The following is a 26444-nucleotide window of genomic DNA, read 5'->3' on the forward strand; positions in this document are numbered from 1 at the left end:
GTGTACAATGTAGTGATTCACAATTTAAAAGGCTTTACTCCATTTAAAGTTATTATAAAATATTGGCTATATTACCTATTTTTATAGATGTCTATAATATTAATTGGGCTGTATCTTTTCCACACTGCTAGGTTTAATAAATTCTGTCTGATTCTTCCTACTTTCATTTGATAAGCTAATTTTACCTGTTTTGCTTTGATTTTGCTAGTGGATTACCTTCCAATGGTAGTCTTAGCTCCAAAATTTGGTGGTACTATTCTTGAGTTTCTTATATACTTACCAGATGTTAACCAAATCTGTATTAGTACCAATTGGAGTTGCAGTAGTACATTTACTCTGAAGTTTTACTTACAAGCATATATGTATTTTATCAGACCCTTGGGTATATTATGTATCTTCTTTATATGGTTTTGAAAAATTATATGCTCATTATTCAAGATTTTTATAGTCTATACCGCTTCCCCATTGAAATTCAAATGAATCCATTTAAATGTTAGAAAGAGGGAACAATCATAAAATATGTTGATATAGTTATTGAAGAAAATATATTTTAAAAAGAACAGTAACTAAACTATTTGCTCTTTGCTAGCAAAATTAATTTTCTCTCAGTGTATTTTGTAATTATGGAAGTCCAAATGCTCTTGCAGATAGTCTATAAACAGAAAAGATAAATTAGCAAGCACCTCAATTGGACATAGATTTATAGGAAATCTAATGCTCGGTTTTAGCTAGTTTAAGTTGTCTTAAAGTTGACTTTATTCAGAGTCTTGTTTTAGTTCAGTTATCAATATTCTTGTTTTTCTGTCAGAAGAGAGAATGTGCTAGTGTTTTTGTGGGGAAGACTATTTTTATCAGTATTTTCCTACGCTTTTGATTTTCAAGAGAACAGAAATCTTAAACAAGACACTTGTTTTCGAGTGTCTGGTATCATGACTAATGAATATTTTTCTGATTAATATGTTATCATTAATAAAATGTACATTCTGTTTACTTCCAACACTGATTTAAAGTGACTTATGGTAAAAGATATATTTCAATTAAATATGTTTGGGATTGACATGTACACACTATAATTAAAATGGATAACCAACAAGGACCTACTATATAGCATAGGGAACTCTGCTCAATACTCTGTAATAACCTAAATGGGAAAAGAATTTGAAAAAGAATATATACATAGCCCACCAGGCTCCTCTGTCCATGGGATTCTCCAGGCAAGAATACTGGAGTGGGTTGCTATTTCCTTCTCCAGGGGATTTTCCTGACCCAGGAATCGAACCCAGGTCTCCCACATTGCAGGGAGACACTTTAACCTCTGAGCCACCAGGGAAGCCCTATGGGGCTGCAAAGAGTCAGACAGGACTGAGTGACTTTCACTTTCACTTTCATTAGTCAAGGCAATGTTTAAAGAAGACATGGTTTTCATTTTTAACATCCTTTTATATATTTTACATATACTCTTTTTTTAAAGTTGGAGTATAATTGATGTACAATGAAGTTTTTTGTTTGTTTTTGTTTTTTAAACTTTTTGTATGTAATCTTAACCTTTTTTTAAAAATTTTTATTTTTACTTTATTTTGCTTTACAATACTGTATTGTTTTTGCCATACATTGACATGAATCAGCCACGGGTGTACATGAGTTCCCAATCCTGAACCCCCCTCCCACCTCCCACCCCATATCATCCCTCTGGATCATCCCTGTGCACCAACCCCAAGCATCCTGTATCCTGTATCGAACATAGACTGGCACTTCGGTTCTTACATGATAGTATACATGTTTCAATGCCATTCTCCCAAATCATCCCACCCTCTCCCTCTCCCTCAGAGTCTAAAAGTCCATTCTATACATCTGTGTCTCTTTTGCTGTTAACCATGTTTTTGATGACAGATTTCTTTTGCCCTGATGTCTATCTCTTAATAAGTTTGAGATTAGAAACAAAGACTTTTGAGGTGCATGTGGTCTTATTTCTTTTGTACATTTCTTATTGGATGTTTTAAGTTGTAGAAAAATAGCACAGTAATCTTTTGAAAATGACTATCTTATTCAGGATTTACTCTGAAACTTCACAAAAAAAGCCTGTTTCTTGCTGTTAATTTTGCATGCCAGAAGCTCATATCATTAGTCATTTCTCTGGATTATATCCTTGCAATCCTTAACTGGGCCTATGAATTTGGTAATTTTCTAATAGAAAATAAGATCCTAAATGAATAAGACACCAAGAAAAAAGTGGGGCTGGAGATAGTTTTGAGTATAGATATAGGCCTAAGATTCAAAATGTTCCATAGTATTTCAAAAACGTGGGAGATACTGGTTTTGGAAGGACAAACCTTGTATACATTTTCAATTTGTCTAGTGATTGCTCATTTCTTGCTATGCAGTGAAGGTGTCAGTTACTCAGTTGTGTCCGACTCTTTGTGACCCCATGGACTGTAGCCCACCAGGCTCCTCTGTCCATGGAATTCTTTAGGCAAGAATACTGGAGTGGATTGCCATTTCCTTCTCCAGAGGATCTTCCAAACCCAGGGATCAAACATGGCTCTCCCTCATTGCAGGCAGACACTTTACCTCCTGAGCCACCAGGGAAGCCCCTGCTATGCAGAAGAACCATTAAAATTTCATCCCTAAAAAAAAAAAAAAAAAGAAAGAAAAAAAAAAGAAAAAGCTCATTTCTTTAGTCTCCAGAATGTAAGACAATTTCAAAAACATGACTTTTAAAGACTAGCTCCATTATTCACACTGAAACTTATTGAAGACCAACTTTCACTCACTACTGCATTGTATGATATAAACATTTGACTTATTGAGAGTTAAGAGATACATATGGTGTGTTTATCTAATCACTCTGTTAATATTTTACCACTGTGTTATTGTGAAAAATTCACAAGAACAAATTTGAAACAAAATCATGTAATAAAATAAGAATGGGGGGGGGGGATTCCCTGGTGGTCTAATGGCTAAGACTCTGTGCAGAGGGGCCTAGGCTCTAACTCCAGTCAGGTAGCTAGATCCCACATGCCTCAACTTAGAGAGTTTGAATGCTGAAACTAAAGATCTTGTATACCACAACTAAGATCTGGCACAGCCAAATAAATAAATATTTAAAAAAGAAAATAGAATGGGGCTTCAGGTAGTTATATCTCTAAGCAAAATGAAGAGCTGTCACAGTCCAGTAAAGTAGTTGTTCTATAAAAAAAAAGTTCACGAATGAAAGGAATCCAGACTCAAACATCACTTACTGGGAGATATGGCAGAAGTTGCCATGTTTAACTCAGTTCTTCTCCATTTACAAGTTTATTTATAAAATAATTCTATTTTCAAAATAATTGTACACATCTAACCCTTCCCCTTTTTTTGTGATTTTAATCCTAGGTGACATATGGAAGGAAATCTTACTATTTTTCTTGGTACCATTTGTTCTTGTCTCATTATTTGTTTCAGTAGTTACTTGTATACTTTTATATAAGCAAAGAAATTTATTGAAAATGGTAAGTTCTATAGCATTACCATGTTTAGTCTGAGCTAATAGATAAAGAATATTTTGCTTTAGAACTGATGAACCTACATTTTATAACTGCCTGTACACTGTGAATGTACAATGATGTTGTGTAGACTATGATGATGTCTTAAGAATGAACAGTAATTTAAAATATTAATCCTAAAAAGCTACATATTGGGGTGGACTTGCTTTTGATGATATATAAGAATAATGCTTTAGAACATGAAACAATACCTTTAGATTAGGGAAAACATGAGAATTACAGGAGAAAAGCAAGATGAGGAAAAGAAAAGACTGACCTAAAATGTACGCAGTCTGATATATATTACTAGTGTGCCACAGGTGAAAGATCACAAAAATTTTAAAAATCTTGATGTGTAACCTCCGAGAGCTCACACTCCAGTTCTGCTAGCCGTATAGTAGAATCTATACAAAAAAACATAACCTGCATTATGAGCTGATTTTAGCTGTTTGAGTTATACAGATAATGCTATCGATCGACCACTATATCTTTGGTGAGCTTTAAGAAGGGAATGTGACTTAGAGAAAAAATACCATAATGCCAAATCTTTTAAAGATAAAAGAAATGTAAATGTGCATGAAATGTTATTCCCCACTGAATGATTTTTTTTCTATTTCTCTGAGTTATTAATCTAAGTGAAATAGTTTGTGTTATTAATGACTGTTAATAATGGAGCTTTTCTTAATTTCAGGTTTTTCATACCAAAAAAAGAAGACCTTTCTAATCAAGATTCACTCTGTTGACTCAATAAATCCCAATCTTATGGCAAAATGTTAGATATGAGTCTTATCAAACTGAATTTTTTCCTAAATGTTGAATAAATTTTATTTTGAAAACATTGTTGTCTTTAAATAGGCACTTGATTATTAAAATCCTCAATTAGTAAGGAATTTTATGGATTCTATTAACAGATTTTTTTTTCTTTTTAAGACACGAAGTTCAGAGACTTCCTTGGCAGTCAAGTCGTTATGACTCTGCTCTTCCACTGCAGGATTCTGTCCCTAGTCAGGGAACTAAGATCCCTCATGTTGGGTGGTGAGGTCAAAAACAAAAACAAAGTTCAACCAATTAAATTGAAGATCTAATTGCCTTTATTAGGTGATTCATGAATCAGACTGCATCCTACCTAGCAACTAGAAGGGTACTCTGAGGGGTTGTACAAAACAGAAGGTTTTTATAGAAAGGATAGGGCAAGGAAGCTACTAGCAAAAGAAAAAAGGATTATTTTTAGGCCAACACATCTTTTTTGAAGGGGGAAGGGAAAGGAAGGAGTTTTAGCATGCAGATTTCCTTTTCTTCTCTGAGGGGATATAGAGAGCCCATGTAGCAGGTGACCTCATTGGTGCTGACCAGAAAATTCCAGACTGGTTGATTAAGATTATGTTTCTGGTGAAGGTCAAAACTGCAATTAGGTTAGTTGTTTAATCTACATTTGCTATCATGGGCTTTAGCACAAGTTGTGCCATTCTGGGCCTGTGATTTTCTCTGTAACATTTCCTCAATCCAAGATGAGAATGTTACATATAGAAAAGTCAAGGGATGAGTCAGAATCTAATCTGTGATGTCTGTAAAACAATGTGATTTTGAGAATGGCACTGAGTCATAGAGATATTGTCAAATATGGAATATGAGATTCTAATTTTTTTTATTAATTGCACTTGGGATGAAAGTATTCACCACAAATGAGGTTGTTTGGCTTTAAAATAAGCTGTGGAGGGGATTAATAAGAAGCAAGAAATTTTAAATACATTCATAGTCTAAATGTGTGCTTCCCATTTCATGAAAAGGTGGGAAGCATGCAGTGCTTCAAGTCAGTTCAGTTCAGGCACTCAGTCATGTCTTACTGTGACCCTAGGGAAGGCAGCACGCCAGGCTTCCCTGTCCATCACCAACACCCTGAGCTTGCTCAGACTCATGTCCATTGAGTTGGTGATGCCATACAATCATCTCATCCTCTGTGATCCCCTTCTCCTCCTGCCTTCAATTTTTCCCAGCATCAGGGTTTTTCCAATGAGTCACTTCTTTGCATTGGATGACCAAAGTATTGGAGCTTCAGCTTCAGCATTAGTCCTTCCAATGAATATTCAAGACTGATTTCCTTTAGGATGGACTGGTTGGGCCTCCTTTCTGTCCAAGGGACTCTCAAGTGTCTTCTCCAACACCACAGTGCAAAAGCATCAATTCCTTGGCACTCAGCTTTCTTTACAGTCCAACTCTCATATCCCTACATAACTACTGAGAAAACCATAGCTTTGACTAGATGGATCTTTTGTCAGCAAAGTAATGTCTCTGCTTTTTAATATGCTGTCTAGGTTGGTCATAGCTTTTCTTCCAAGGAGCAAATGTCTTAATTTCATGACTGCAGTCACCATCTGCAATGATTTTGGAGCCCCCCCAAAATAAAGTCTGACACTGTTTCCACTGTTTCCCTATCTATTTGCCATGAATTGATAGGACCAGATGCCATGATCTTAGTTTTCTGAATGTTGAGTTTTAAGCCAAATTTTTCACTCTCCTCTTTTACTTTCATCAAGAGGCTCTTTAGTTCTTCTTCACTTTCTGCCATAAGGGTAGTGTCATCTGCCTATCTGAGGTCACTGATACTTCTCCTGGCAATCTTGATTCCAGGTTGTGCTTCATTGAGTCTGGCATTTCACGTGATGTACTCTGTATATAGGTTAAGTAAGCAAGGTGACAATATACAGCCTTGATGTACTCCTTTCCAAATTTTGAACCAGTCCCTTGTTCCATGTCCAGTTCTAACTGTTACTTTTTGACCTGCATACAGATTTCTCAGGAGGCAGGTCAGGTCGTCTGGTATTCCCATCTCTTTAAGAATTTTCCATAGTTTGTTGTGATCCACACAGTCAAAGGCTTTAGCATAGTCAATAAAGTAGAAGTAGATGTTTTTCTGGAATTCTCTTGCTCTTGCTATGATCCAACGGATGTTGGCAATTCGATCTCTGGTTCCTCTGCCTTTTCTAAATCCAGCTTGAACATCTGGAGATTTTCGGTATATGTACTGTTGAAGCCTAGCTTGCAGTGCTTAAAAGGCTGAAAATAATGAAATGACGAGAGATCATATTTGAAATATTCAGATATTACAAACTATGTAATATAAGCTTGAGAGTTTCCTATGCTAGTTGGCAGGCAACATTTCCTGTTTTCTGATGGTGTGATTTTTTTTTTAAAATTCGTTCAGAGACCGAAAAGCACAACTTCAGACCAGTTGACACTTAACTCCTAGAAGAAGATGTGGCAACCGAGCTATAGACAGTTACTTTAAAATTTAGAGATTAATGACTTATAAATTACAATCAAGTTTTAGATCAATATCTAATATTATTCAGAATGGTTCTGCTCTGTGGTCCAGAGACCAATAGAGTGGGTATTTCCTGGGAAATTATTAGAAAAAATGCAGAATCTCAGACTCCAACCCAGACCTACTCAATTAACAGTCTTTAACAACATCTCCAAGTGATTCATTTGCACATTCAGTTTGAAAAACACTAATATATTGCAATATTCTAGAATGAAAAAGACTAAAATAATATAATGGATATATTAGACAATGGCCAGATTAACTGCAGCTTTGACTATCATTGTCACAGATCATCTGTCTCTAAAAGGATAGAAAAGACCTAAAACTGAGATATAAACTAGAATACCATCCTATACTACCACTTGTATTCAATGATAGGATGCACCACCATTTCCTTAAGTAGATCTATACTTGTGGAACATTAAAACCCCCATGTGGGGCTTCCCTGGTGGTCTAGTGTTTAAGACTGTGTTTCTACTGCAGGGGGCATGAATTTGATCACTGATCAGGGAACTAAGATTGTGCATGCCACGTGATGTAGCCAAATAATAATTATAAAATTTAAAATTAGAAAATGAAAAGCAGACTACAAAATTAAAAAAAAATGACAACCCATAGTATTGCTGAGCCTATGAATTGATAAAATATATTTGGCACATTACTCTCAAGTCAGAGCTTTCTAAAGTTGTTATTAGTGTACTGAGGGATTTGAGGAGGAAGGAGAAAGGAAGAGGGGAGAGGTCAAGGCTAGACAGGGAAATGGTAGGCAACCCCATCCTTGAAGGCTGAGTGGGTCGTGGGAACCTAGTGTTTCCATTCCCTAGTTCAGGACATGCATAACAAGCTCTTCTAATCAAAGACTTATGGATTTACCTCAAAGATTTACATCATAGTTTCTTTCAGGTTTTGGGAGTATCATTTATTTTAGACCCTTTCAGCTAATAGAACAAAGAAATATACGTATGTATATTCATGTGCCACCTATTTACTTGTTCAATTCAAGTATACATGTATAACAGTATCAGGATTGTTAACCTATACCCCTATGAGAAAGAACACTATCAACTAGATTACCGTGTCTTTTTCTTTTGCTTTTAGTCTTGCAAACTCCGTTCATTTCCAAAATTACTTAAGTCAGGATCTTAGTGAGGAGGTTGCATACATTTGTAATATAATTAGATTGTTTAGTCAAATTCTGCATTCCATTCTTGATGTCAACAAGTGTTTTTTTTTAATATGAATATATTGATTCACTTTTTGTACTGTAACATTCTACTGGTTTTGACAAATATGGTGTCATGTATTTACCATAACATCATACAGAAGAGTTTCACTGCCCTAAAACATCCTCTATGCCTGGAGAAGGAAATGGCAATCCACTCCAGTAGTCTTGCCTGGGAAATCCCAGGGACAGAGGAGCCTGGTGGGCCACAGTCCATGGGATCTCAAAGAGTCAGACACGACTTAGTGACTGAGCACAGTCATTTTTTTTTCTAATATCTAATGAAGTTTTAAAATTTTATTATTTTAATATGAGGATAATTTATCTACATTATCGTGGTGGTTTTTGCTATACATCAACATGAATCACCCATGGTGCACATGTGTCCCCCATCCTGAACACCCTCCTACCTACCTCCCCACCCCACCCTCTGGGTTGTCCCAGAGACTGGCTTTGACTGCCCTGCTTCATGCATGGAAATTGAACTGGTCATCTATTTTACCTGTGGTAATATACATGTTTCAATGCTATTTCCTCAAACATCCCACCCTTGCCTTCTCCCACAGAGTCCAAAAGTCTGCTCTTTACATCTGTGTCTGTTTTGCTTCCTTGCATATAGGATTGTTGTTACCTTTTTTCTAAATTATATATATATGTGTTAATATACTGTATTGGAGTTTCTCTTTCTGACTTACTTCACTCTGTATAATAGGCTCCAGTTTCATCCACCTTATTAGAGCTGACTCAAATGTGTTCTTTTTTATAGCTGAATAATAATCCATTGTATATATGTACCACAACTTCCTTATCCATTCATCTGAGCACAGTCATTTTTAGGAACAGTGTAGGCCATACAAAACACATCAGTGGCTCCTAGTTTGTTACCTCTGGTTTAATATCTTTTTTCCCACTTGGCTCTCTGCTCCACAGGGGCACATGCCTGCTACTCTGCTCACCCAGTGTCTGGATTCAACAAACGGAAAAATAAAAATAGAAGATGGACCCACCCTCCCAGTAGAGCACCAGGTTCAGAAAGAAAACACCAGCAAGATGGCATTCTGTCACTCCTCGTCTCTTTTTTGATTGCCTGCTGGAAATGTCGCTGCCAGGGTCCAGCCCCAGTGGATCCAGGGTAATTCGAAGGGGAGACGGAATTGGCATCCTAGGAAAAAACTTATTTAATTACAGATATAAAGAGAGATTAGAAAAGAATAATATAGTAGGAAAATTAGTGGAGGAAAAGATGCTGAATAACTTGGTTTAAGTGGAATACCAACAAAACTCCAAGACAAGGGGTTTGCCGAGTATCCACGCTCCAGATGGGAATTCAGCCAGAAGGGAAAAGAAAGAACAACACGGGGGAATCAGTCTTTCCAGAAACTGATCCATTTTCTTTATTTTCAGGTTTGCTTATATACTTTTTGTTATACATAGGGATGAATACAGTGTCACGTGGGGTCAGCAGACCTGACCCTTGTCAAAATCAGGTGCTTCATATAAAATTATGCAAAGGTCTTAGGGGTTTGACATCATCTTCTGGCCATGAGGCCTGCTGACATTTTATGGCCCTTTCTGATAACGGTCAGTCAACCAGAAAACTTATTTTTTCCAGGGGTGATTTTTTCTTAAACCAGGCGCCACCCTCCAAATAAAGTTGCATTCCTATAGGGTGAGGGTGTAGTGGGTTACAATCAAGAAAGGAATTTACTTAGCCTAAGGTTTACATGATTACTCTTAAAGGTTAATACTTATTTCTCCTATATGCTAGTTATATTCATTATAAGGGCAGGGAATATGGAGATTTAGCAGCAAATATTGACTCAACAAATGAAAAACCCTTCACCAATATAATTTCTAATCAACCCACTAATACTATACTAATAATTTTGTAACTTCTCAAAAGAGTCTGTATTTAGAAAGTTTTAAAGCATCTTGTGCCTCTCACGGTTGGGAGGCTGTAAACAATCGCATGTGGCCGGATGAACCTGTTCAGGTAGGCTAGAGAACCTTCAGAGGAGTCTGTAAGTTGAAACACTCTTGTCACGCCCAGGAATTTTTGTTAACTGGGGCTGCAAGTTAACTCCTTCTCCGAGAGAGGTGGTGAGGGGTCAGACCCCGTAAAGTCAGAGGTATAGGTGAGAGCTTAAAACAGTAAAGTAGGCACTCTGGTTTTGGAGGTAGATGCTCGGGAACAGGGGATCTCCTGAGGCTCGATCTCACCTTTGTGTAATGCTGAAGCCTCCTTCCTCATGACCTTTGCCATGGGCGGAGTTCCTCACGCTAGCTCCTGGCATCTCCCCCTTTTCTTGTATTTTTTTTAAAAACAGTCAGGTGCAGCTCAGTCGCGAGCTTCTGAATGCTCTGCCGAAGAATCCTGACAATACAAGGAAGAATGATTATAAGAAGTAAAATTAGAGCGCCAACAGCAGCATAACTGAAGATATTAGACAGAATGTTTTTTCCAGAAATAACGTTAGAGAAGGTGTGGAAAAAGTCATTAGCTGCTCCTGCGGCAGTAAAATCCAGTTGAGAGTGTTCCAAGGTCTGTATCTGATTCTGAAGTTTTCCTAAGTCCAGGCCAATATCAGAGCTGTTCCAAACACCTGAAATATGATTTTTATTTTTTTCCCACTCATAATCTCTCTCGTTTACTTTCAAAGATGTCACGCACATCCACCGGTAATTGGCATGGCATGAGAGAGCCATTTTTACTTTTAGAGCCTGTAGTTCAGTCCCAATATGCATTATTGCTTCTTCCAAGGCATCCACCCTCATCTCTAACTTTCTATCTATAGCTTCCTGTGTTGCCAGAGTTAAAAAAAACATTTTTAGACATAGTGTCAACATATTGGGCAGTATGCACTTGTTGAGTCAATGATATTGTTGCCACAGTAACAGTAATAGTAACAGTAATAGTAATAGTAACAGTAACAGTAGTAGTTGTTGTCATTAAAGCTGAATTCTCTAAAATTAGTAAGCCCACAAACCATCCTGATTGCATTAAATCTTGTAGTTGTTTTAACGCAGCAAGACCATAATTATCATATCATAAGATATGGTGGATGTTTCAACACTACAAAAGAACAAACATTATATTGAGGAGTTAAGCAAGATGAAAGTATACATTTTTCACAAGACACTACATTAAGTCCACCTGTATAATTCATTTGTATATTCAGTTTTCCAGAATCGTTTGCAAAGAAAGCAAAAAAAAAAAAAAAAAGGAGAGGGTAGACATGCTAAAATAGAATAAGTAGAATCATTTTCTGGTCAGAGTTCGCGCTGCAGCAGCTGTTAGTCCCTCCAGTATCTTGATGTTTATCTTTCCTCTCCTGCTGGCGGCCAAGCGAGCGCGGACTCTGGCGGGGCTACCGGCTGCCAGCGCGGCGCACTGGGTCCGGTCAGCCAGGCTGGCCCCGCCCATGGCTCCCAGCATGTTGCCATGTCCCTTTAAGCCCTACTCCCAGTTGACCCCTGCAAGCTTCTTTATCCTCTGCCCTGAAGTCATCACAATAGCCACATGAGTTCTGGCCAGGGCAGGGCCCTCTGTGACATCATGAAGAGCCCAGCCCTGCCTGGTCCTCAGTCTCCAGGTGCCAGGGCAGACCAGCACACCAGGAGCCATTTCCTCTCTTCTCACCATGTGGTCCCTGAAATAGCTCCTGTTCTTATCTATGTGTGTCTCCTGTTTCTACGATTTAAAGTTTTATCTGAGAGAGAAAGCCAAAGAGCTCCAGGGGAAGGTGCTCTGTGGGGGGCACGTTCTAATTCAGCAGAATCTACCAGAGCATGCCCAAGACTGGCTTGAGATCATGTCGCTCTGACTTTTCTTCATTGTTGTGATGTACATGATAGTGAAGGTAGCAGGAGAGAGTTGGTGAGAGTAAATGTGCACTCCTGCCTGTTAGGGCAGTTCATTTGGCTCTCCAGGAGAGAAAAAAAGACTTCCCTTGACAGGCTATACCTTTGATACCTTAATCCAGGTCAAGATGGACCTTGTGAAATTTGTGTCCAGGATGCAGAATCTGAAACTCTCCAGGGCAACCAGCGGTAACCTAAACCTCCCCAAATTCAAAGTGCCTGCAGATGCACACAATAATATTAAAATATATGAGCTATGGGGTGACAAAGACCCCCAATAGAGTGGATTTGTGTGTCAAAGTAGGAGAGGAAAAGTTGAATGTTGACAAACTGCATCCAAACTAATAAAACTATTTTGAAGCAAAAGAAAAAAAAAACTGAGATTTTTTTTATTCGCTCTACAGTTTTATCTTTTCCAGAATGTCCTATAATTGGCATCATGCAGTGTATAACCTTTTCCAGACTACCTTATTTTACTTAGTAACATCCATTCAGATTTCATCCATTTCTTTTTGTGATTTGATAGCTCATTTCTTTTTAATCATGAATAGTATTCTGTCATGTTGATGTACCATAGTTTGTTTATCCATTCATCAATTAAAGAACACTCTGGTTGCTTCCAATTTGTGTGTGTGTGTGTATGTGTGTGTGTGTGAGAGAGAGTATGAATTAAGCTGTATGAAATTCATGTGCATGTTTTTGTGTGGGCATTAGCTTTTAAATCATTTGGTTAACTATCTAGGAGCATAATTGCTAGATCATATGGTATGACAAAGTTGAGCTATGTAAGAAATTGCTTCCAAAGTGACTGTTCAGTTTAGTTCAGTTCAGTTGCTCAGTCATGTCCAACTCTTTGCGACCCCATGAATCGCAGCACGCCAGGCCTCCCTGTCCACCACCATCTCCCAGAGTTCACTCAGACTCACATCCATCGAGTCCGTGATGCCATCCAGCCATCTCATCCTCAATTGTCCACTTCTCCTCCTGCCCCCAATCCCTCCCAGCATCAGAGTCTTTTCCAATGAGTCAACTCTTTGCATGAGGTGGCCAAAGTACTGGAGCTTCAGCTTTAGCATCATTCCTTCCAAAGAAATCCCAGGGTTGATCTTCTTCAGAATGGACTGGTTGGATCTCCTTGCAGTCCAAGGGACTCTCAAGAGTCTTCTCCAACACCACAGTTCAAAAGCATCAATTCTCTGGCACTCAGCCTTCTTCACAGTCCAACTCTCAAATCCATACGTGACATTTTGAATTCCCACTAACAATGAATGAGAGTTCCTGTTGTTCTTCATCTTTGTCAGTAATTGACTTTGTCAGATTTTTGTATTTGACCATTCCAATAAATGTGTAGTGGTATCTAATTGTTTTCAGTTCACCAGTCTACTCTAAAAAGTTATTTCCATTTATAATATCGTATAAGAAACGAATCACCAGTCTAGGTTCGATGCAGGATACAGGATGCTTGGGCTGGTGCACTGGGATGACCCAGAGGGATGGTATGAGGAGGGAGGTGGGAGGGGTGTTCAGGATTGGGAACACATGTACACCTGTGGCAGATTCATGTTGATGTATGGCAAAACCAATACAATATTGTAAAGTAAAAAATAAATAAATAAATAAAAGAATCACAGGGACCAAAAAAAAAAAAAAGAGTTATTTCCATATTTCCTTTGTGTTTTATTACCATAAATTCTTCAGGTGTTTTTATCTTTAATCTGAGGTTTAAATAGATATTCTGCTCAGCAAAACTTCTGCTGCTGTTTATACCATCAGTTATTACCTTGCTTAATTAGTCCTCTAATAATTTTTCATGAAGGACTGATAACTTGAAATCATGTATATTGGAAAATATTTATCTTTAATTGAACAATACTGACCATATTTTCTTTTCCTGAGTATTGCTTCATCCACGAATACTGAGTGCCTCCACACAAAAGTTTAATTTCAGCATGAACTTCTCCCCTTTTTGTTGGTTTCTTTTGATTTTCTTATATACTTATTTGATGTTCACCAAATCTGTATTGGTACCAGTTGCAGTTGTACATTTACCCTGAAGTTTTACTTAGAAGCATATATGTATTTTATCAGAATCTTGAATTTATTATGTCTTCTTCATATGGTTTTGAAAAACTATATGCTCATTATTCAGGTTTTTTATAGTCTGTGCCTCTTCTCCATCGAGATTCAAATGAATCCATTCATATACTGTTAGAAACCAAGAAAAATAATAAAATATATTGTTATTGAAGAAAAAATATTTTCTAAAGAACAGTAACTAAACTATTTGCTATTTGCTAGCAAAATCAATTTCCTCTAAGTATATTTTGTATTTATGAAAGTTCAAATGCTCTCGTATATAGTCTGTAAACAGAGAAGATAAATTAGTAAGCAGCTCAATTGAACATAGATTTATAGGAAATCTAATGTTCAGTTTTAACTTGTTTAACAGAGTCTTGTTATAGTTCAGGTATCAACATTCTTGTTTTACTGTCAGTAAGGAAAATGTGCTAGTTCTTTTGGGGGGAAGACTATTTTAATCTGTATTTTCCTATGCTTTTGATTTTCGAAAGAACAGAAATCTTAAACAAGATACCTGTTTTTGAGGGTCTAGTACCATGCCTAATGAATATTTCTCTAAGTAGTATGTTATCATTAATAAAACGTACATTCTGTTTACTTCCAACACTGATTTAAAGTGACTTATGGTAAAAGATATATTTCAATTAAATATGTTTGGGATTGGCATGTACGCACTGCTATATTTAAAATGGATAACCAACAAAGACCTACTGTATAGCACAGGGAACTCTGCTGAATACTCTGCAATAACCTAAATAGGAAAAGAATTTGAAAAAGATATATATATATATATATATATATATATATATATATATAACTGAACCACTTTGCTGTATACCTGAAGCTAACACAACATTGTTAACCAATAATATGGCAACATAAAATAAAGGATTAAAAAAAGAAAATAAACTTTCATAGAAGACAGAAATAGCAATATAAACTAAACAACATCGAGAAAGAGGCAAAATATTATTGTGCTTAACAGTATACTAGATTATCAATATAAAGTCATTATTTGAAACGGAAGGAAATTAACTCAGCATTGCTGTTTCACATGAAGTCATATAAATACATATAAAGATATAGATACAAACATATAATGGCACTTCTATCAATCATTCATCTCCTTTTATTTTGTTTCATTATAATAGAATGTTTGTTATCTCTCAATTCAGTTCAGTTCAGTTCAGTGGCTCAGTCGTGTCTGACTCTTTGCGACCCCATGAATCGCAGCATGCCAAGCCTCCCTGTCCATCACCATCTCCCAGAGTTCACTCAGACTCACGTCCATCGAGTCCGTGATGCCATCCAGCCATCTCATCCTCGATTGTCCACTTCTCCTCCTGCCCCCAATCCCTCCCAGCATCAGAGTCTTTTCCAATGAGTCAGCTCTTCGCATGAGGTGTCCAAAGTACTGGAGCTTCAGCTTTAGCATCATTCCTTCCAAAGAAATCCCAGGGCTGATCTCCTTCAGAATGGACTGGTTGGATCTCCTTGCAGTCCAAGGAACCCAAGAGTCTTCTCTAACACTACAGTTCAAACGCATCAATTCTTCGGTGCTCAGCCTTCTTCACAGTCCAACTCTCACATCCATACATGACCACAGGAAAAACCATAGCCTTGACTAGACGGACCCTAGTCGGCAAAGTAATGTCTCTGCTTTTGAATATACTATCTAGGTTGGTCATAGCTTTTCATCCAAGGAGTAAGCGTCTTTTAATTTCATGGCTGCAATCACCATCTGCAGTGATTTTGGAGCCCCCAAAAATAAAGTCTGACACTGTTTCCACTGTTTCCCCATCTATTTCCCATGAAGTGATAGGACCAGATGCCATGATCTTTGTTTTCTGAATGTTGAGCTTTAAGCCAACTTTTTCACTCTCCTCTTTCACTTTCATGAAGAGGCTTTTTAGCTCCTCTTCACTTTCTGCCATAAGGGTGGTGTCATCTGCATATCTGAGGTTATTGATATTTCTCCCGGCAATCTTGATTCCAGCTTGTGTTTCTTCCAGTCCAGCATTTCTCATGATGTACTCTGCACAGAAGTTAAATAAGCAGGGTGACAATATACAGCCTTGTCATACTTCTTTTCCTATTTGGAACCAGTCTGTTGTTCCATATCCACTTCTAACTGTTGCTTCCTGACCTGCATACATATTTCTCAAGAGGCAGGTTAGGTGGTCTGGTATTCCCATCTCTTTCAGAATTGTCCACAGTTTATTGTGATCCACATAGTCAAAGGCTTTGGCATAGTCAATAAAGCAGAAATAGATGTTTTTCTGGAACTCTCTTGCTTTTTCCATGATCCAGCGGATGTTGGCAATTTGATCTCTGGTTCCTCTGCCTTTTCTAAAACCAGCTTGAACATCTGGGAGTTCATGGTTCACGTATTGCTGAAGCCTGCTTGGAGAATTTTGAGCATTACTTTACTAGCATGTGAGATGAGTGCAATTGTGCGGTAGTTTGAGCATTCTTTGGCATTGCCTTTCTTTGGGATTGGAATGAAAAGTGACCTTTTCCAGTCCTGTGGCCACTGCTGAGTTTTCAAATTTGCTGGCATATTAAATATGGTGGTATCATTCACTTTCATACATCAGATTTTTGTAAAGCACCTACTATGTGTCACAGTGTTTCAGCCACTGGAGGTACAGAGGTTAAAAATAATTCTTGTCCTCATTGAATTTATATTTTATTCCCAAGTTAAGTAGAGATAGATAATAAGCAAAGAAGCAAAATATATAATCACTCAGGGCTATGGAGAAAACACAGGCAAAGAGATAAAGAACTCAATTCACTAAAGATACATTGAATCATAAAGAACATTTACTAGTTCTATGTTTTTCATTTTTGTCTCTAATATAAGATATCTGAGACTCTGTGGGACTGACATTGAGAAAGTCATGCCCTGAATTATATCTATCATAGTCAATGCAGTGTTTAATGTAGACATGATGAGTTTTTAGCCATATCCTCAAAATATACATGATTTTATGCATTTAAAATACTGTCTTCTTTATTTTTATATTCCTTTATTTAAAAGATATTTATTTATTTATTTTAATTGGAGGATAATTACTTTAGAATATTGTGGTGGGTTTTGCCATACATTCATATGAATCAGCCATTGAAGTACAGTCCATAGGGTCACAAAGAGTCAGACATGACTGAGCAACTAAGGACAGCATATAGTTGGTTGGCAATGTTGTTTCTTTCTTTTTGCTTTTTTAGCTTTTTATATGCAATCTTAACTGTGTTATTGTGTTATTGAAGGTAGATTTAATTTGCCTGATGGCTATCTCTTGGTAAAATCTTAATGTTTGAGATTAGAAACAAAGACTCTCCTGAGATGCACGTGGTCTTTAAATGTACACAATAACATTATAATATATGAACTATGGGGCAACAAAGACTATGATTGAATGGATTTGTGTGTCAAAGTAGGAGAGGAAAAACTGAGCGTTAACATATCTTATCCAAATTAATAAAACTATTCTGAAGCAAAAGAAAAAACTGATATTTTTTAATTCACTCTACAGTTTTACCTTTTCCAGAATGTCCTATAATTGGCATCATGCAGTGTATAACCTTTTCCAGACAAGCTTGTTTTACTTAATAACATCCATTCAGGTTTCATCTGTTTCTTTTTGTGATTTGATAGCTTATTTCTTTCTATTCTTGAATAATATTCTGTTATGTTGATGTACCATAGTTTGTTTATCTATTCATCAATTAAAGGACACTTTGGTTGCTTCCAATTTGTGTGTGTGTGTGTGTGTGTGTGTGTGTGTCTGAGAGAGAGAATGAATTAAGGTGTTATAAAATTAATGTGCATGTTTTTGTGTGGGCATTAGCTTCAAATCATTTGGTTAACTATCTAGGAGCATAATTGCTAGATCATATGGTATGACAATGTTGAGCCATGTAAGAAATTGCTTCCAAAGTGACTGAATCATTTTAAATTCCCACTAACAATGAATGAGAGTTCCTGTTGTTCCTCATCTTTGCCAGTAATTGACTTTGTCATTTTTTTTGAACATTTGAGTAAATGTGTAATGGTTTCTCATTGTTTCCATTTTACCAGTTTACTTTAAAAAGTTATCTTATTTCCATTGTGTTTTATTACCATAAATTCCTCAGGTGTTTTATCCTTAATCTGAGGTTTAAATAGATCTTCTGCTCAGCTAAACTTCTGCTGCTATTTATACCATCAGTTATTATTTTGCTAAATTAGTCCTCTAATAATTTATTTCATGAAGGACTCATAATTTTAGATCATGTATATTGGATAATATTTATTTTTAACTGGACAACACTAACCACATTTTATTTTCCTGAGTATTGCTTTGTCCACGAATGCTGAGTGCCTCCACACCAAAGTTTAATTTCAACATGAACTCCGCTCCCACCTTTCTTTGCTTCTTTTGATTTTTGCCTGAGTCTTCCTATTTCTGAAATCCAGGAGCTTTACTAGGATAATGTCTTGATGTCCATTATTCTTGGAATGTCATCTGTTCTTTTTTTTAAATATAAATTTATATATTTATTTTATTTTTTTAATTGGAGGCTAATTACTTTACAATATTGTATTGGTTTTGCCATACATCAACATGAATTTGCCACGGGTGTACACGTGTTCCCCATCCTGAACCCCCATCCCACCTCCCTCCCCATACCTTCTCTCTGGGTCATCCTAGTGCACCAGCCCCGAGCGCCGTGTATCATGCATTGAGCCTGGTCTGGTGATTCATTTCACATATGATATTATAGATGTTTCAATGCCATTCTCCCAAATCATCACACCCTCACCCGCTCCCACAGAGTCCAAAACACTGTTCTATACATCTGTGTCTCTTTTGCTGTCTTGCATACAGGGTTATCTTACCATCTTTCTAAATTCCATACATATGCGTTAGTATACTGTATTGGTGTTTTTCTTTCTGGCTTACTTCACTCTCTATAGTAGGCTACAGTTTCATCCACCTCATTAGAACTGATTCAAATGTATTCTTTTTAATGGCTGAGTAATATTCTATTGTGTATATGTAACACAGCTTTCTTATCCATTCGTCTGCTGATGGACATCTAGGTTGTTTCCATGTCCTGGCTATTATAAACAGTGCTGCGATGAACATTGGGGTACAGGTGTCTCTTTCAATTCTGGTTTCGTTGGTGTGTATGCCTAGCAGTGGGATTACTGGGTCATAAGACAGTTCTATTTCCAGTTTTTTAAGGAATCTCCACACTGTTCTCCATAGTGACTGTACTAGTTTGCATTCCCACCAACAGTGTAAGACAGTTCCTTTTTCTATGCACCCTCTCCAGCATATATTTCTTGTAGACTTTTGAATCACAGCCATTCTGACTGGCATGAAATGGTACCTCAATGTGGTTTTGATTTGCATTTCTCTGATAATGAGTGATGTTGAGCATCTTGTCATGTGTTTGTTAGCCATCTGTGTGTCTTCTTTGGAGAAAATGCCTGTTTAGTTCTTTGGCCCATTTTTTTGATTGGGTCATTTATTTTTCTGGAATTGAGCTGCAGGAGTTGCTTGTATATTTTTGAGATGAGTTCTTTGTCAGTTGCTTCATTTGCTATTATTTTCTCCCATTCTGAAGGCCGTCTTTTCACCTTGCTTATAGTCTCCTTTGTTGTGAAGAAGATTTTAAGTTTAATTAGGTCCCATTTGTTTATTTTTGCTTTTATTTCCAATATTCTGAGAGGTGGGTCATAGAGGATCTTGCTGTGATTTATGTCGAAGAGTGTTTTGCCTATGTTTTCCTCTCGGAGTTGTACAGTTTCTGGTCTTACATTTAGATCTTTAATCCATTTTGAGTTTATGTTTGTGTATGGTGTTAGAAAGTGTTCTAGTTTCATTCTTTTACAAGTGGTTGACCAGTTTTCCCAGCACCACTTGTTAAAGGGATTGTCTTTTCTCCATTGTATATTCTTGCCTCCTTTGTCAAAGGTAAGGCATCCATAGATGCGTGGACTTATCTCTGGGCTTTCTATTTTGTTCCATTGATCTATATTTCTGTCTTTGTGCCAGTACTATACTGTCTTGATGAATTTGGCTTTGTAGCAGATCCTCAAGTCAGGCAGGTTGATGCTCTGGGCCCATTCTTCTTTCTCAAGATTGCTTTGGCGATTCAAAATTTTTTGTATTTCCATACAAATTGTGAAATTATTTGTTCTAGCTCTGTGAAAAATACCGTTGGTAGCTTGATAGGGATTGCTTTGAATCTGTAGATTGCTTTGGGTAGTATACTCATTTTCACTATATTGATTCTTCTGATCCATGAACATGGTATATTTCTCCATCTATTAGTGTCCTCTTTGATTTCTTTCACCAGTGTTTTATAGTTTTCTACATATAGGTCTTTAGTTTCTTTAGGTAGATATATTCCTAAATATTTTATTCTTTTCGTTGCAATGATTAGTGGAATTATTTCCTTAATTTCTCTTTCTCTTTTCTCATTATTAGTGTATAGGAATGCAAGGGATTTCTGTGTGTTGATTTTATATCCTGCAAACTTACTGCATTCATTGATTAGCTCTAGTAATTTTCTGGAGTCTTTAGGGTTTTCTATGTAGAGGATCATGTCATCTGTAAGCAGTGAGAGTTTTACTTCTTCTGTTCCAATTTGGATTCCTTTTAGTTCTTTTTCTGCTCTGATTGCTGTGGCCAAAACTATGTTGAATAGTATTGGTGAAAGTGGGCAACCATGTCTTGTTGCTGAGTTTAGGGAAAATGCTTTCAATTTTTTACCATTGAGGATAATGTTTGCTGTGGGTTTGTCATATATGGCTTTTATTATGTTGAGGTATCTTCCTTTGATTCCTGCTTTCTGGAGGGTTTTTATCATAAATGGATGTTGAATTTTGTCAAAGATTTTTTGTACATCTATTGAGATAATAATATGGTTTTTATCTGTCTATTTGTTAATGTGGTGTATTACATTGATTGATTTGTGGATATTGAAGAATCCTTGCATCCCTGGGACAAAGCCCACTTGATCATGATGTATGATTCTTTTCAATATGTTGTTGGATTCTATTTGCTAGAATTTTTTTAAGGATTTTTGCATCTATGTTCATCAGTGATATTGGCCGGTAGTTTTCTTTTTCTGTGACATCTTTGTCAGGTTTTGGTATTAGGGTCATCACCCTAATAGTCTCATAAAATGAGTTTGGAAGTCTACCTTCCTCTGTAATTTTCTGGAAGAGTTTGAATAGGTGGGTTTTAGCCTTGCTCTAAATTTTTGGTAGAATTCAGCGGTGAAGCTGTCTGGTCCTGGGCTTTTGTTTGCGGAAGATTTCTGATTACAGTTTCAATTTCAGTGCTTGTTATGGTTCTCTAAGATTTTCTATTTCTTCCTGGTTCAGTTTTGGAAAGTTGTACTGTTGTAAGAATTTGTCCATTTCTTTCAAGTTGTCCATTTTATTGGCATATAGTTGCTGATAGTAGTCTTTTATGATCCTTTGTATTTCTGTGTTGCCTGTTGTGATCACTCCAATTTCATTTCTAATTTTGTTGATTTGATTTTTCTCCCTTTCATTCTTGATGAGTCTGGCTAATGGTTTGTCAATTTTATTTATCTTCTCAAAGAACCAGCCCTGGCTTTGTTGATTTTTGCTATGGTCTCTTTTGTTTCTTTGCATTTATTTCTGCCCTCATTTTTAATATTTCTTTCCTTCTACTAACCCTGGGTTTCTTCATTTCTTCCTTTTCTATTTGCTTTAGGTGTAGAGTTAGGTTATTATTTGACTTTTTCTTGTTTCTTGAGGTAAGCTTGTATTGCTATGAACCTTCCCCTTGGCACTGCTTTTGCAGTGTCCCATAGGTTTTGGGTTGTTGTGTTTTCATTTCATTCATTTCTATGTACATTTTGATTTCTTTTTTGATTTCTTCTATGATTTGTTGGTTATTCAGCAGTGTGTTGTTCAGCCTCAATATGTTGGGATTTTTAATAGTTTTTCTTCTGTAATTGACATCTAATCTTACTGCATTGTGGTCAGAATAGATGCTTGGAATGATTTCAATTTTTTTTTTCATGTACCAAGGCTAGATTTATGGCATTCATTATTCTACTGTTTGTTCCCTCCAGAGTGTTTATCTCATTTATTGCATTATTCATTATATATTGACTCTTTTTTATTTCTTCTAGGTCCTTGTTAAACCTTTCTTGCACCTTCTCAATTCCTGTCTCCAGGCTATTTATCTATAACTCCATTTTGTTTTCAAGATTTTGGATCATTTTCACTATCATTATTCAGAATTCTTTATCAGATAGATTCCATATCTCTTCCTTTTTCATTTGGTTTGGTGGGCATTTATCCTGTTCCTTTACCTGCTGAGTATTTCTCTGCCTTTTCATCTGGTTTATATTGCTGTGTTTGGGGTGGCCTTTCCATATTCTGGCAGTTTGTGGTCCCTCTTTATTGTGGAGTTTCCTTGCTGTCGGTGGGGTTGGATGGGTGGCTTGTCAAGGTTTCCTGGTTAGGGAAGCTTGTGTTGATGTTCTGGTGGGTGGAGCTGGATTTCTTCTCTCTGGAGTGCAATGAAGAGTCTAGTAGTGAGTTTTGAGATGTCAGTGGGTTTGGTGTGACTTTGGGGAGCCTGTATGTTGAAGCTCAGGGCTATGTTCCTCTGTTGCTAGAGAATCTGCATGGTATATCTTTGCTCTGGAACTTGTTGGCCCTTGGGTGGTGCTTGGTTTCAGTGTAGGTATGGAGGCTTTTGATGAGCTCCTATCAATTACTGTTCCCTGGAGTCAGGAGTTCTCTGGTGTTCTCAGGTTTTAGACTTAAGCCTCCTGCCTCTGGTTTTCAGTCTTATTCTTACAGTAGCCTCAAGACTTCTCCATCTATACAGCACTGATGATAAAACATCTAGGTTAATGATGAAAACTTTCTCCACAGGGAGGGATACCTGGAGAGGTACACAGAGTTACATGGAGAAGAGAAGAGGGACGAGGGAGATAGAGGTGATCAAGAGGAAAAGAGGGGGAATCAAAAGAGGAGAGAGAAAGCTATCCAGTAATAACTTCCCTATGTGCTCCCCACAGTCTGAATCCCCCAGAGATGTTCATGGAGTTTCACAGAGAAGAGAAGAGGGAGGAAGCAGACAGAGGTGGCCAGGAGGATAAAAGGGGGAATCAAAAGGAGAGAGATACATCCAGTCAGTAATCTGTTTCCTAAGTGTTCTCCACAGCCTGGAACACACAGAGAGATTCACAGAGTTGTGTAGAGGAGAGAAGGGGGAGGGAGGAAATAGAGGTGAGCTGGTGGAAAAAAAGGAGAGTCAAAAGAAGGAGAGAGTAATCGAGCCAGTAATCTCGCTCCCAAGTAAAAATGAGTGCTGAAGATTGGGTTCTTAAATGTACAAAATTGATAACAAATACTAAAAAGCAAAGCTTATAAATCTAGAGTAGAGGTTAGATTCTCAAAAACACAATATTAAAAAAAAACGAAGTCACAAAAATTATAATATATATATATATATATGAAGTTTGCTTTAAAATAGTCTTTTTTTTACAAGGTGATAGTAAGTTATAAAATGAAAATTAAAGGAGTAAGAAAGGACTTAAAATAATTTTTTAATTTAAAAAATGATAATAGTAAAAATATATCTAGTGCTTTCTATGGAGCTGTTGTGGACAGTGTGGGGTCAATTCATTTTCAGATAATTTCTTGATCCAGCTTATACTACCCAGGATCTATAGGCCCCATCCTATGTGGTGGTGCTGCTGCTAAGTCACTTCAGTCGTGTCCAACTCTGTGTGACCCATTAGACGGCAGCCCACCAGGCTCCCCTGTCCCTGGTATTCTCCAAGCAAGAGCACTGGAGTGGGGGGCCATTGCCTTCTCCGCCCTTCCTATGTACTTGGTGCTATCTACAGGGTTGTCATCCGTTGCACCTGTCACTTCCAAAGCAGTTCCCTCTGTTTATTTTAGCTTCTTCTGTTTGCTGGTCTCTTCAGTGTTTAATTTCCACCCTGACACAAGGGGGTGAAGGTGGTCACTTATTTAGGCTCACTTGTTCAGTCGTTCTGTGGGGGAGGGAGGAACACTGCAATCAAATATCACTGGCATGTGTGGGGAGTGCTCACAGTGTCAGCCACATTGCATTTGCCCCTGCTCATGGCGTGTGTGATTTCCCAGTCTACACTGTTCAGGCTCTAGATTGCTCTGCTGGGAACTGTCTGAGGCAGACCCTGGGTTGTATGCACTTCCCAGGTCTAAGCCACTCAGCTTCAGGTTCTCGGGTACTCCACAAAGGTGCAGACTTGGTTGGACCTGTGTTTTGTGCCCTTCCCAGGTCCAAGCAGCTATGTGACCAGGTGCTTGGTGAGCACAGTCATCCGTAGTTGGAAGCTGCATCTTATCACCTCCCCCATCCCAGCTGCTCGGTTTTCTGGGTGTACAATGGGGCACGCCTTCTCAGGTGTGCCTTGTGTCTCTTCTGTGGAACTGAACTCTGGCTGCAACCCTCCTGGTGGATGTCAACCACCTGGAATCACAAGAAGTCTTGGTTAGCAATGAAGCCTGCTTGCAGTTTGGTAGAGGGTGCCTCTGTGCAGCAGCAGTTGGCCCCTTCTGGCTCTGCCTGCCCTTGCCTGCCTGTGTCTGGTGGGGATGCGCCAGTCCACAGCCGGCTAGCTCTGCTGTGTCCTTTGTCCTGGTGGTGTCTTAGGCTAGGGCTTTTCACAGGATCAGTTCAGTTCAGTTCAGTAGCTCAGTCGTGTCTGACTCTTTGAGACCCCATGAATCACAGCACGCCAGGCCTCCCTGTCCATCAACAACTCCTGGAGTTCACTCAGACTCATGTCCATCGAGTCAGTGATGCCATCCAGCAGTCTCATCCTCGGTCGTCCCCTTCTCCTCATGCCCCCAATCCCTCACAGCATCAAAGTCTTCTCCAATGAGTCAGCTCTTCACATGAGGTGGCCAAAGTACTGGAGTTTCAGCTTTAACATCAGTCCTTCCAAAGAAATCCCGAGGTTGATCTCCTTCAGAATGGACTGGTTGGATCTCCTTGCAGTCCAAGGGACTCTCAAGAGTCTTCTCCAACACCACACTTCAAAAGCATCAATTCTTCGGCACTCAGCCTTCTTCACAGTCCAACTCTCACATCCATACATGACTACTGGAAAAACCATAGCCTTGACTAGATGGACCTTAGTCGGCAAAGTAATGTCTCTGCTCTTGAATATGCTATCTAGGTTGCTCATAACTTTTCTTCCAAGGAGCAAGCGTCTCTTAATTTCATGGCTGCAATCACCATCTGCAGTGATTTTGGAGCCGAAAAAAATAAAGTCTGACACTGTTTCCACTGTTTCCCCATCTATTTCCCATGAAGTGATGGGACCGGATGCCATGATCTTCATTTTCTGACTGTTGAGCTTTAAGCCAACTTTTTCACTCTCCTCTTTCACTTTCATCAAGAGGCTTTTTAACTCCTCTTCACTTTCTGCCATAAGGGTGGTGTCATCTGCATATCTGAGGTTATTGATATTTCTCCCGGCAATCTTGATTCCAGCTTGGGTTTCTTCCAGTCCAGCGTTTCTCATGATGTACTCTGCATATAAGTTACATAAGCAGGGTGACAATATACAGCCTTGACATACTCCTTTTCCTATTTGGAACCAGCCTGTTGTTCCATATCCACTTCTAACTGTAGCTTCCTGGCCTGCATACAGATTTCTCAAGAAGCAGGTTAGGTGGTCTGGTATTCCCATCTCTTTCAAAATTGTCCACTGTTTATTGTGATCCACACAGTGAAAGGTTTTGGCATAGTCAATAAAGCAGAAATAGATGTTTTTCTGGAACTCTCTTGCTTTTTCCATGATTCAGTAGATGTTGGCAATTTGATCTCTGGTTCCTCTGCCTTTTCTAAAACCAGCTTGAACATCAGGGAGTTCACGGTTCACGTATTGCTGAAGCCTGGCTTGGAGAATTTTGAGCATTACTTTACTAGCGTGTAAGATGAGTGCAGTTGTGCAGTAGTTTGAGCATTCTTTGGCATTGCCTTTCTTTGGAATTGGAATGAAAACTGACCTTTCCCAGTCCTGTGGCCACTGCTGTTTTCCAAATTTGCTGGCATATTAAGTGCAGCACTTTCACAGCATCATCTTTCAGGATTTGAAATAGCTCTACTGGAATTCCATCACCTCCACTAGCTTTGTTCGTAGTGATGCTTTCTAAGGCCCACTTGACTTCACATTCCAAGATGTCTGGCTCTAGATGAGTGATCACACCATCGTGATTATCTGGGTCATGAAGATCCTTTTTGTACAGTTCTTCTGTGTATTCTTGCCATCTCTTCTTAATATCTTCTGCTTCTGTTAGGTCCATACCATTTCTGTCCTTTATTGAGCCTATCTTTGCATGAAATGTTCCCTTGGTATCTCTAATTTTCTTGAAGAGATCTCTAGTCTT

General features: G+C 38.0%; 1 protein-coding gene across 4 annotated transcripts in view; it reads left to right on the plus strand.

Moving 5' to 3' along the window:
- Positions 1-4359, plus strand: part of IL13RA2 (interleukin 13 receptor subunit alpha 2) — a 90569-nt gene extending 86210 nt beyond the window's left edge. For all 4 annotated transcript variants that reach the window (XM_070290877.1, XM_070290875.1, XM_070290876.1 and 1 more), the window contains 2 exons: positions 3373-3488; positions 4213-4359. In XM_070290877.1, the coding sequence (XP_070146978.1) occupies positions 3373-3488; positions 4213-4245 (149 nt within the window). In that variant the 3' untranslated portion in view covers positions 4246-4359. The remainder of the gene's footprint in view (positions 1-3372; positions 3489-4212) is intronic.
- Positions 4360-26444: the final 22085 nt, after the last annotated feature.

The sequence above is a fragment of the Ovis canadensis genome, chromosome X (assembly GCF_042477335.2).
Source record: "Ovis canadensis isolate MfBH-ARS-UI-01 breed Bighorn chromosome X, ARS-UI_OviCan_v2, whole genome shotgun sequence".
In the NCBI taxonomy this organism is placed as follows: domain Eukaryota; kingdom Metazoa; phylum Chordata; class Mammalia; order Artiodactyla; family Bovidae; genus Ovis; species Ovis canadensis.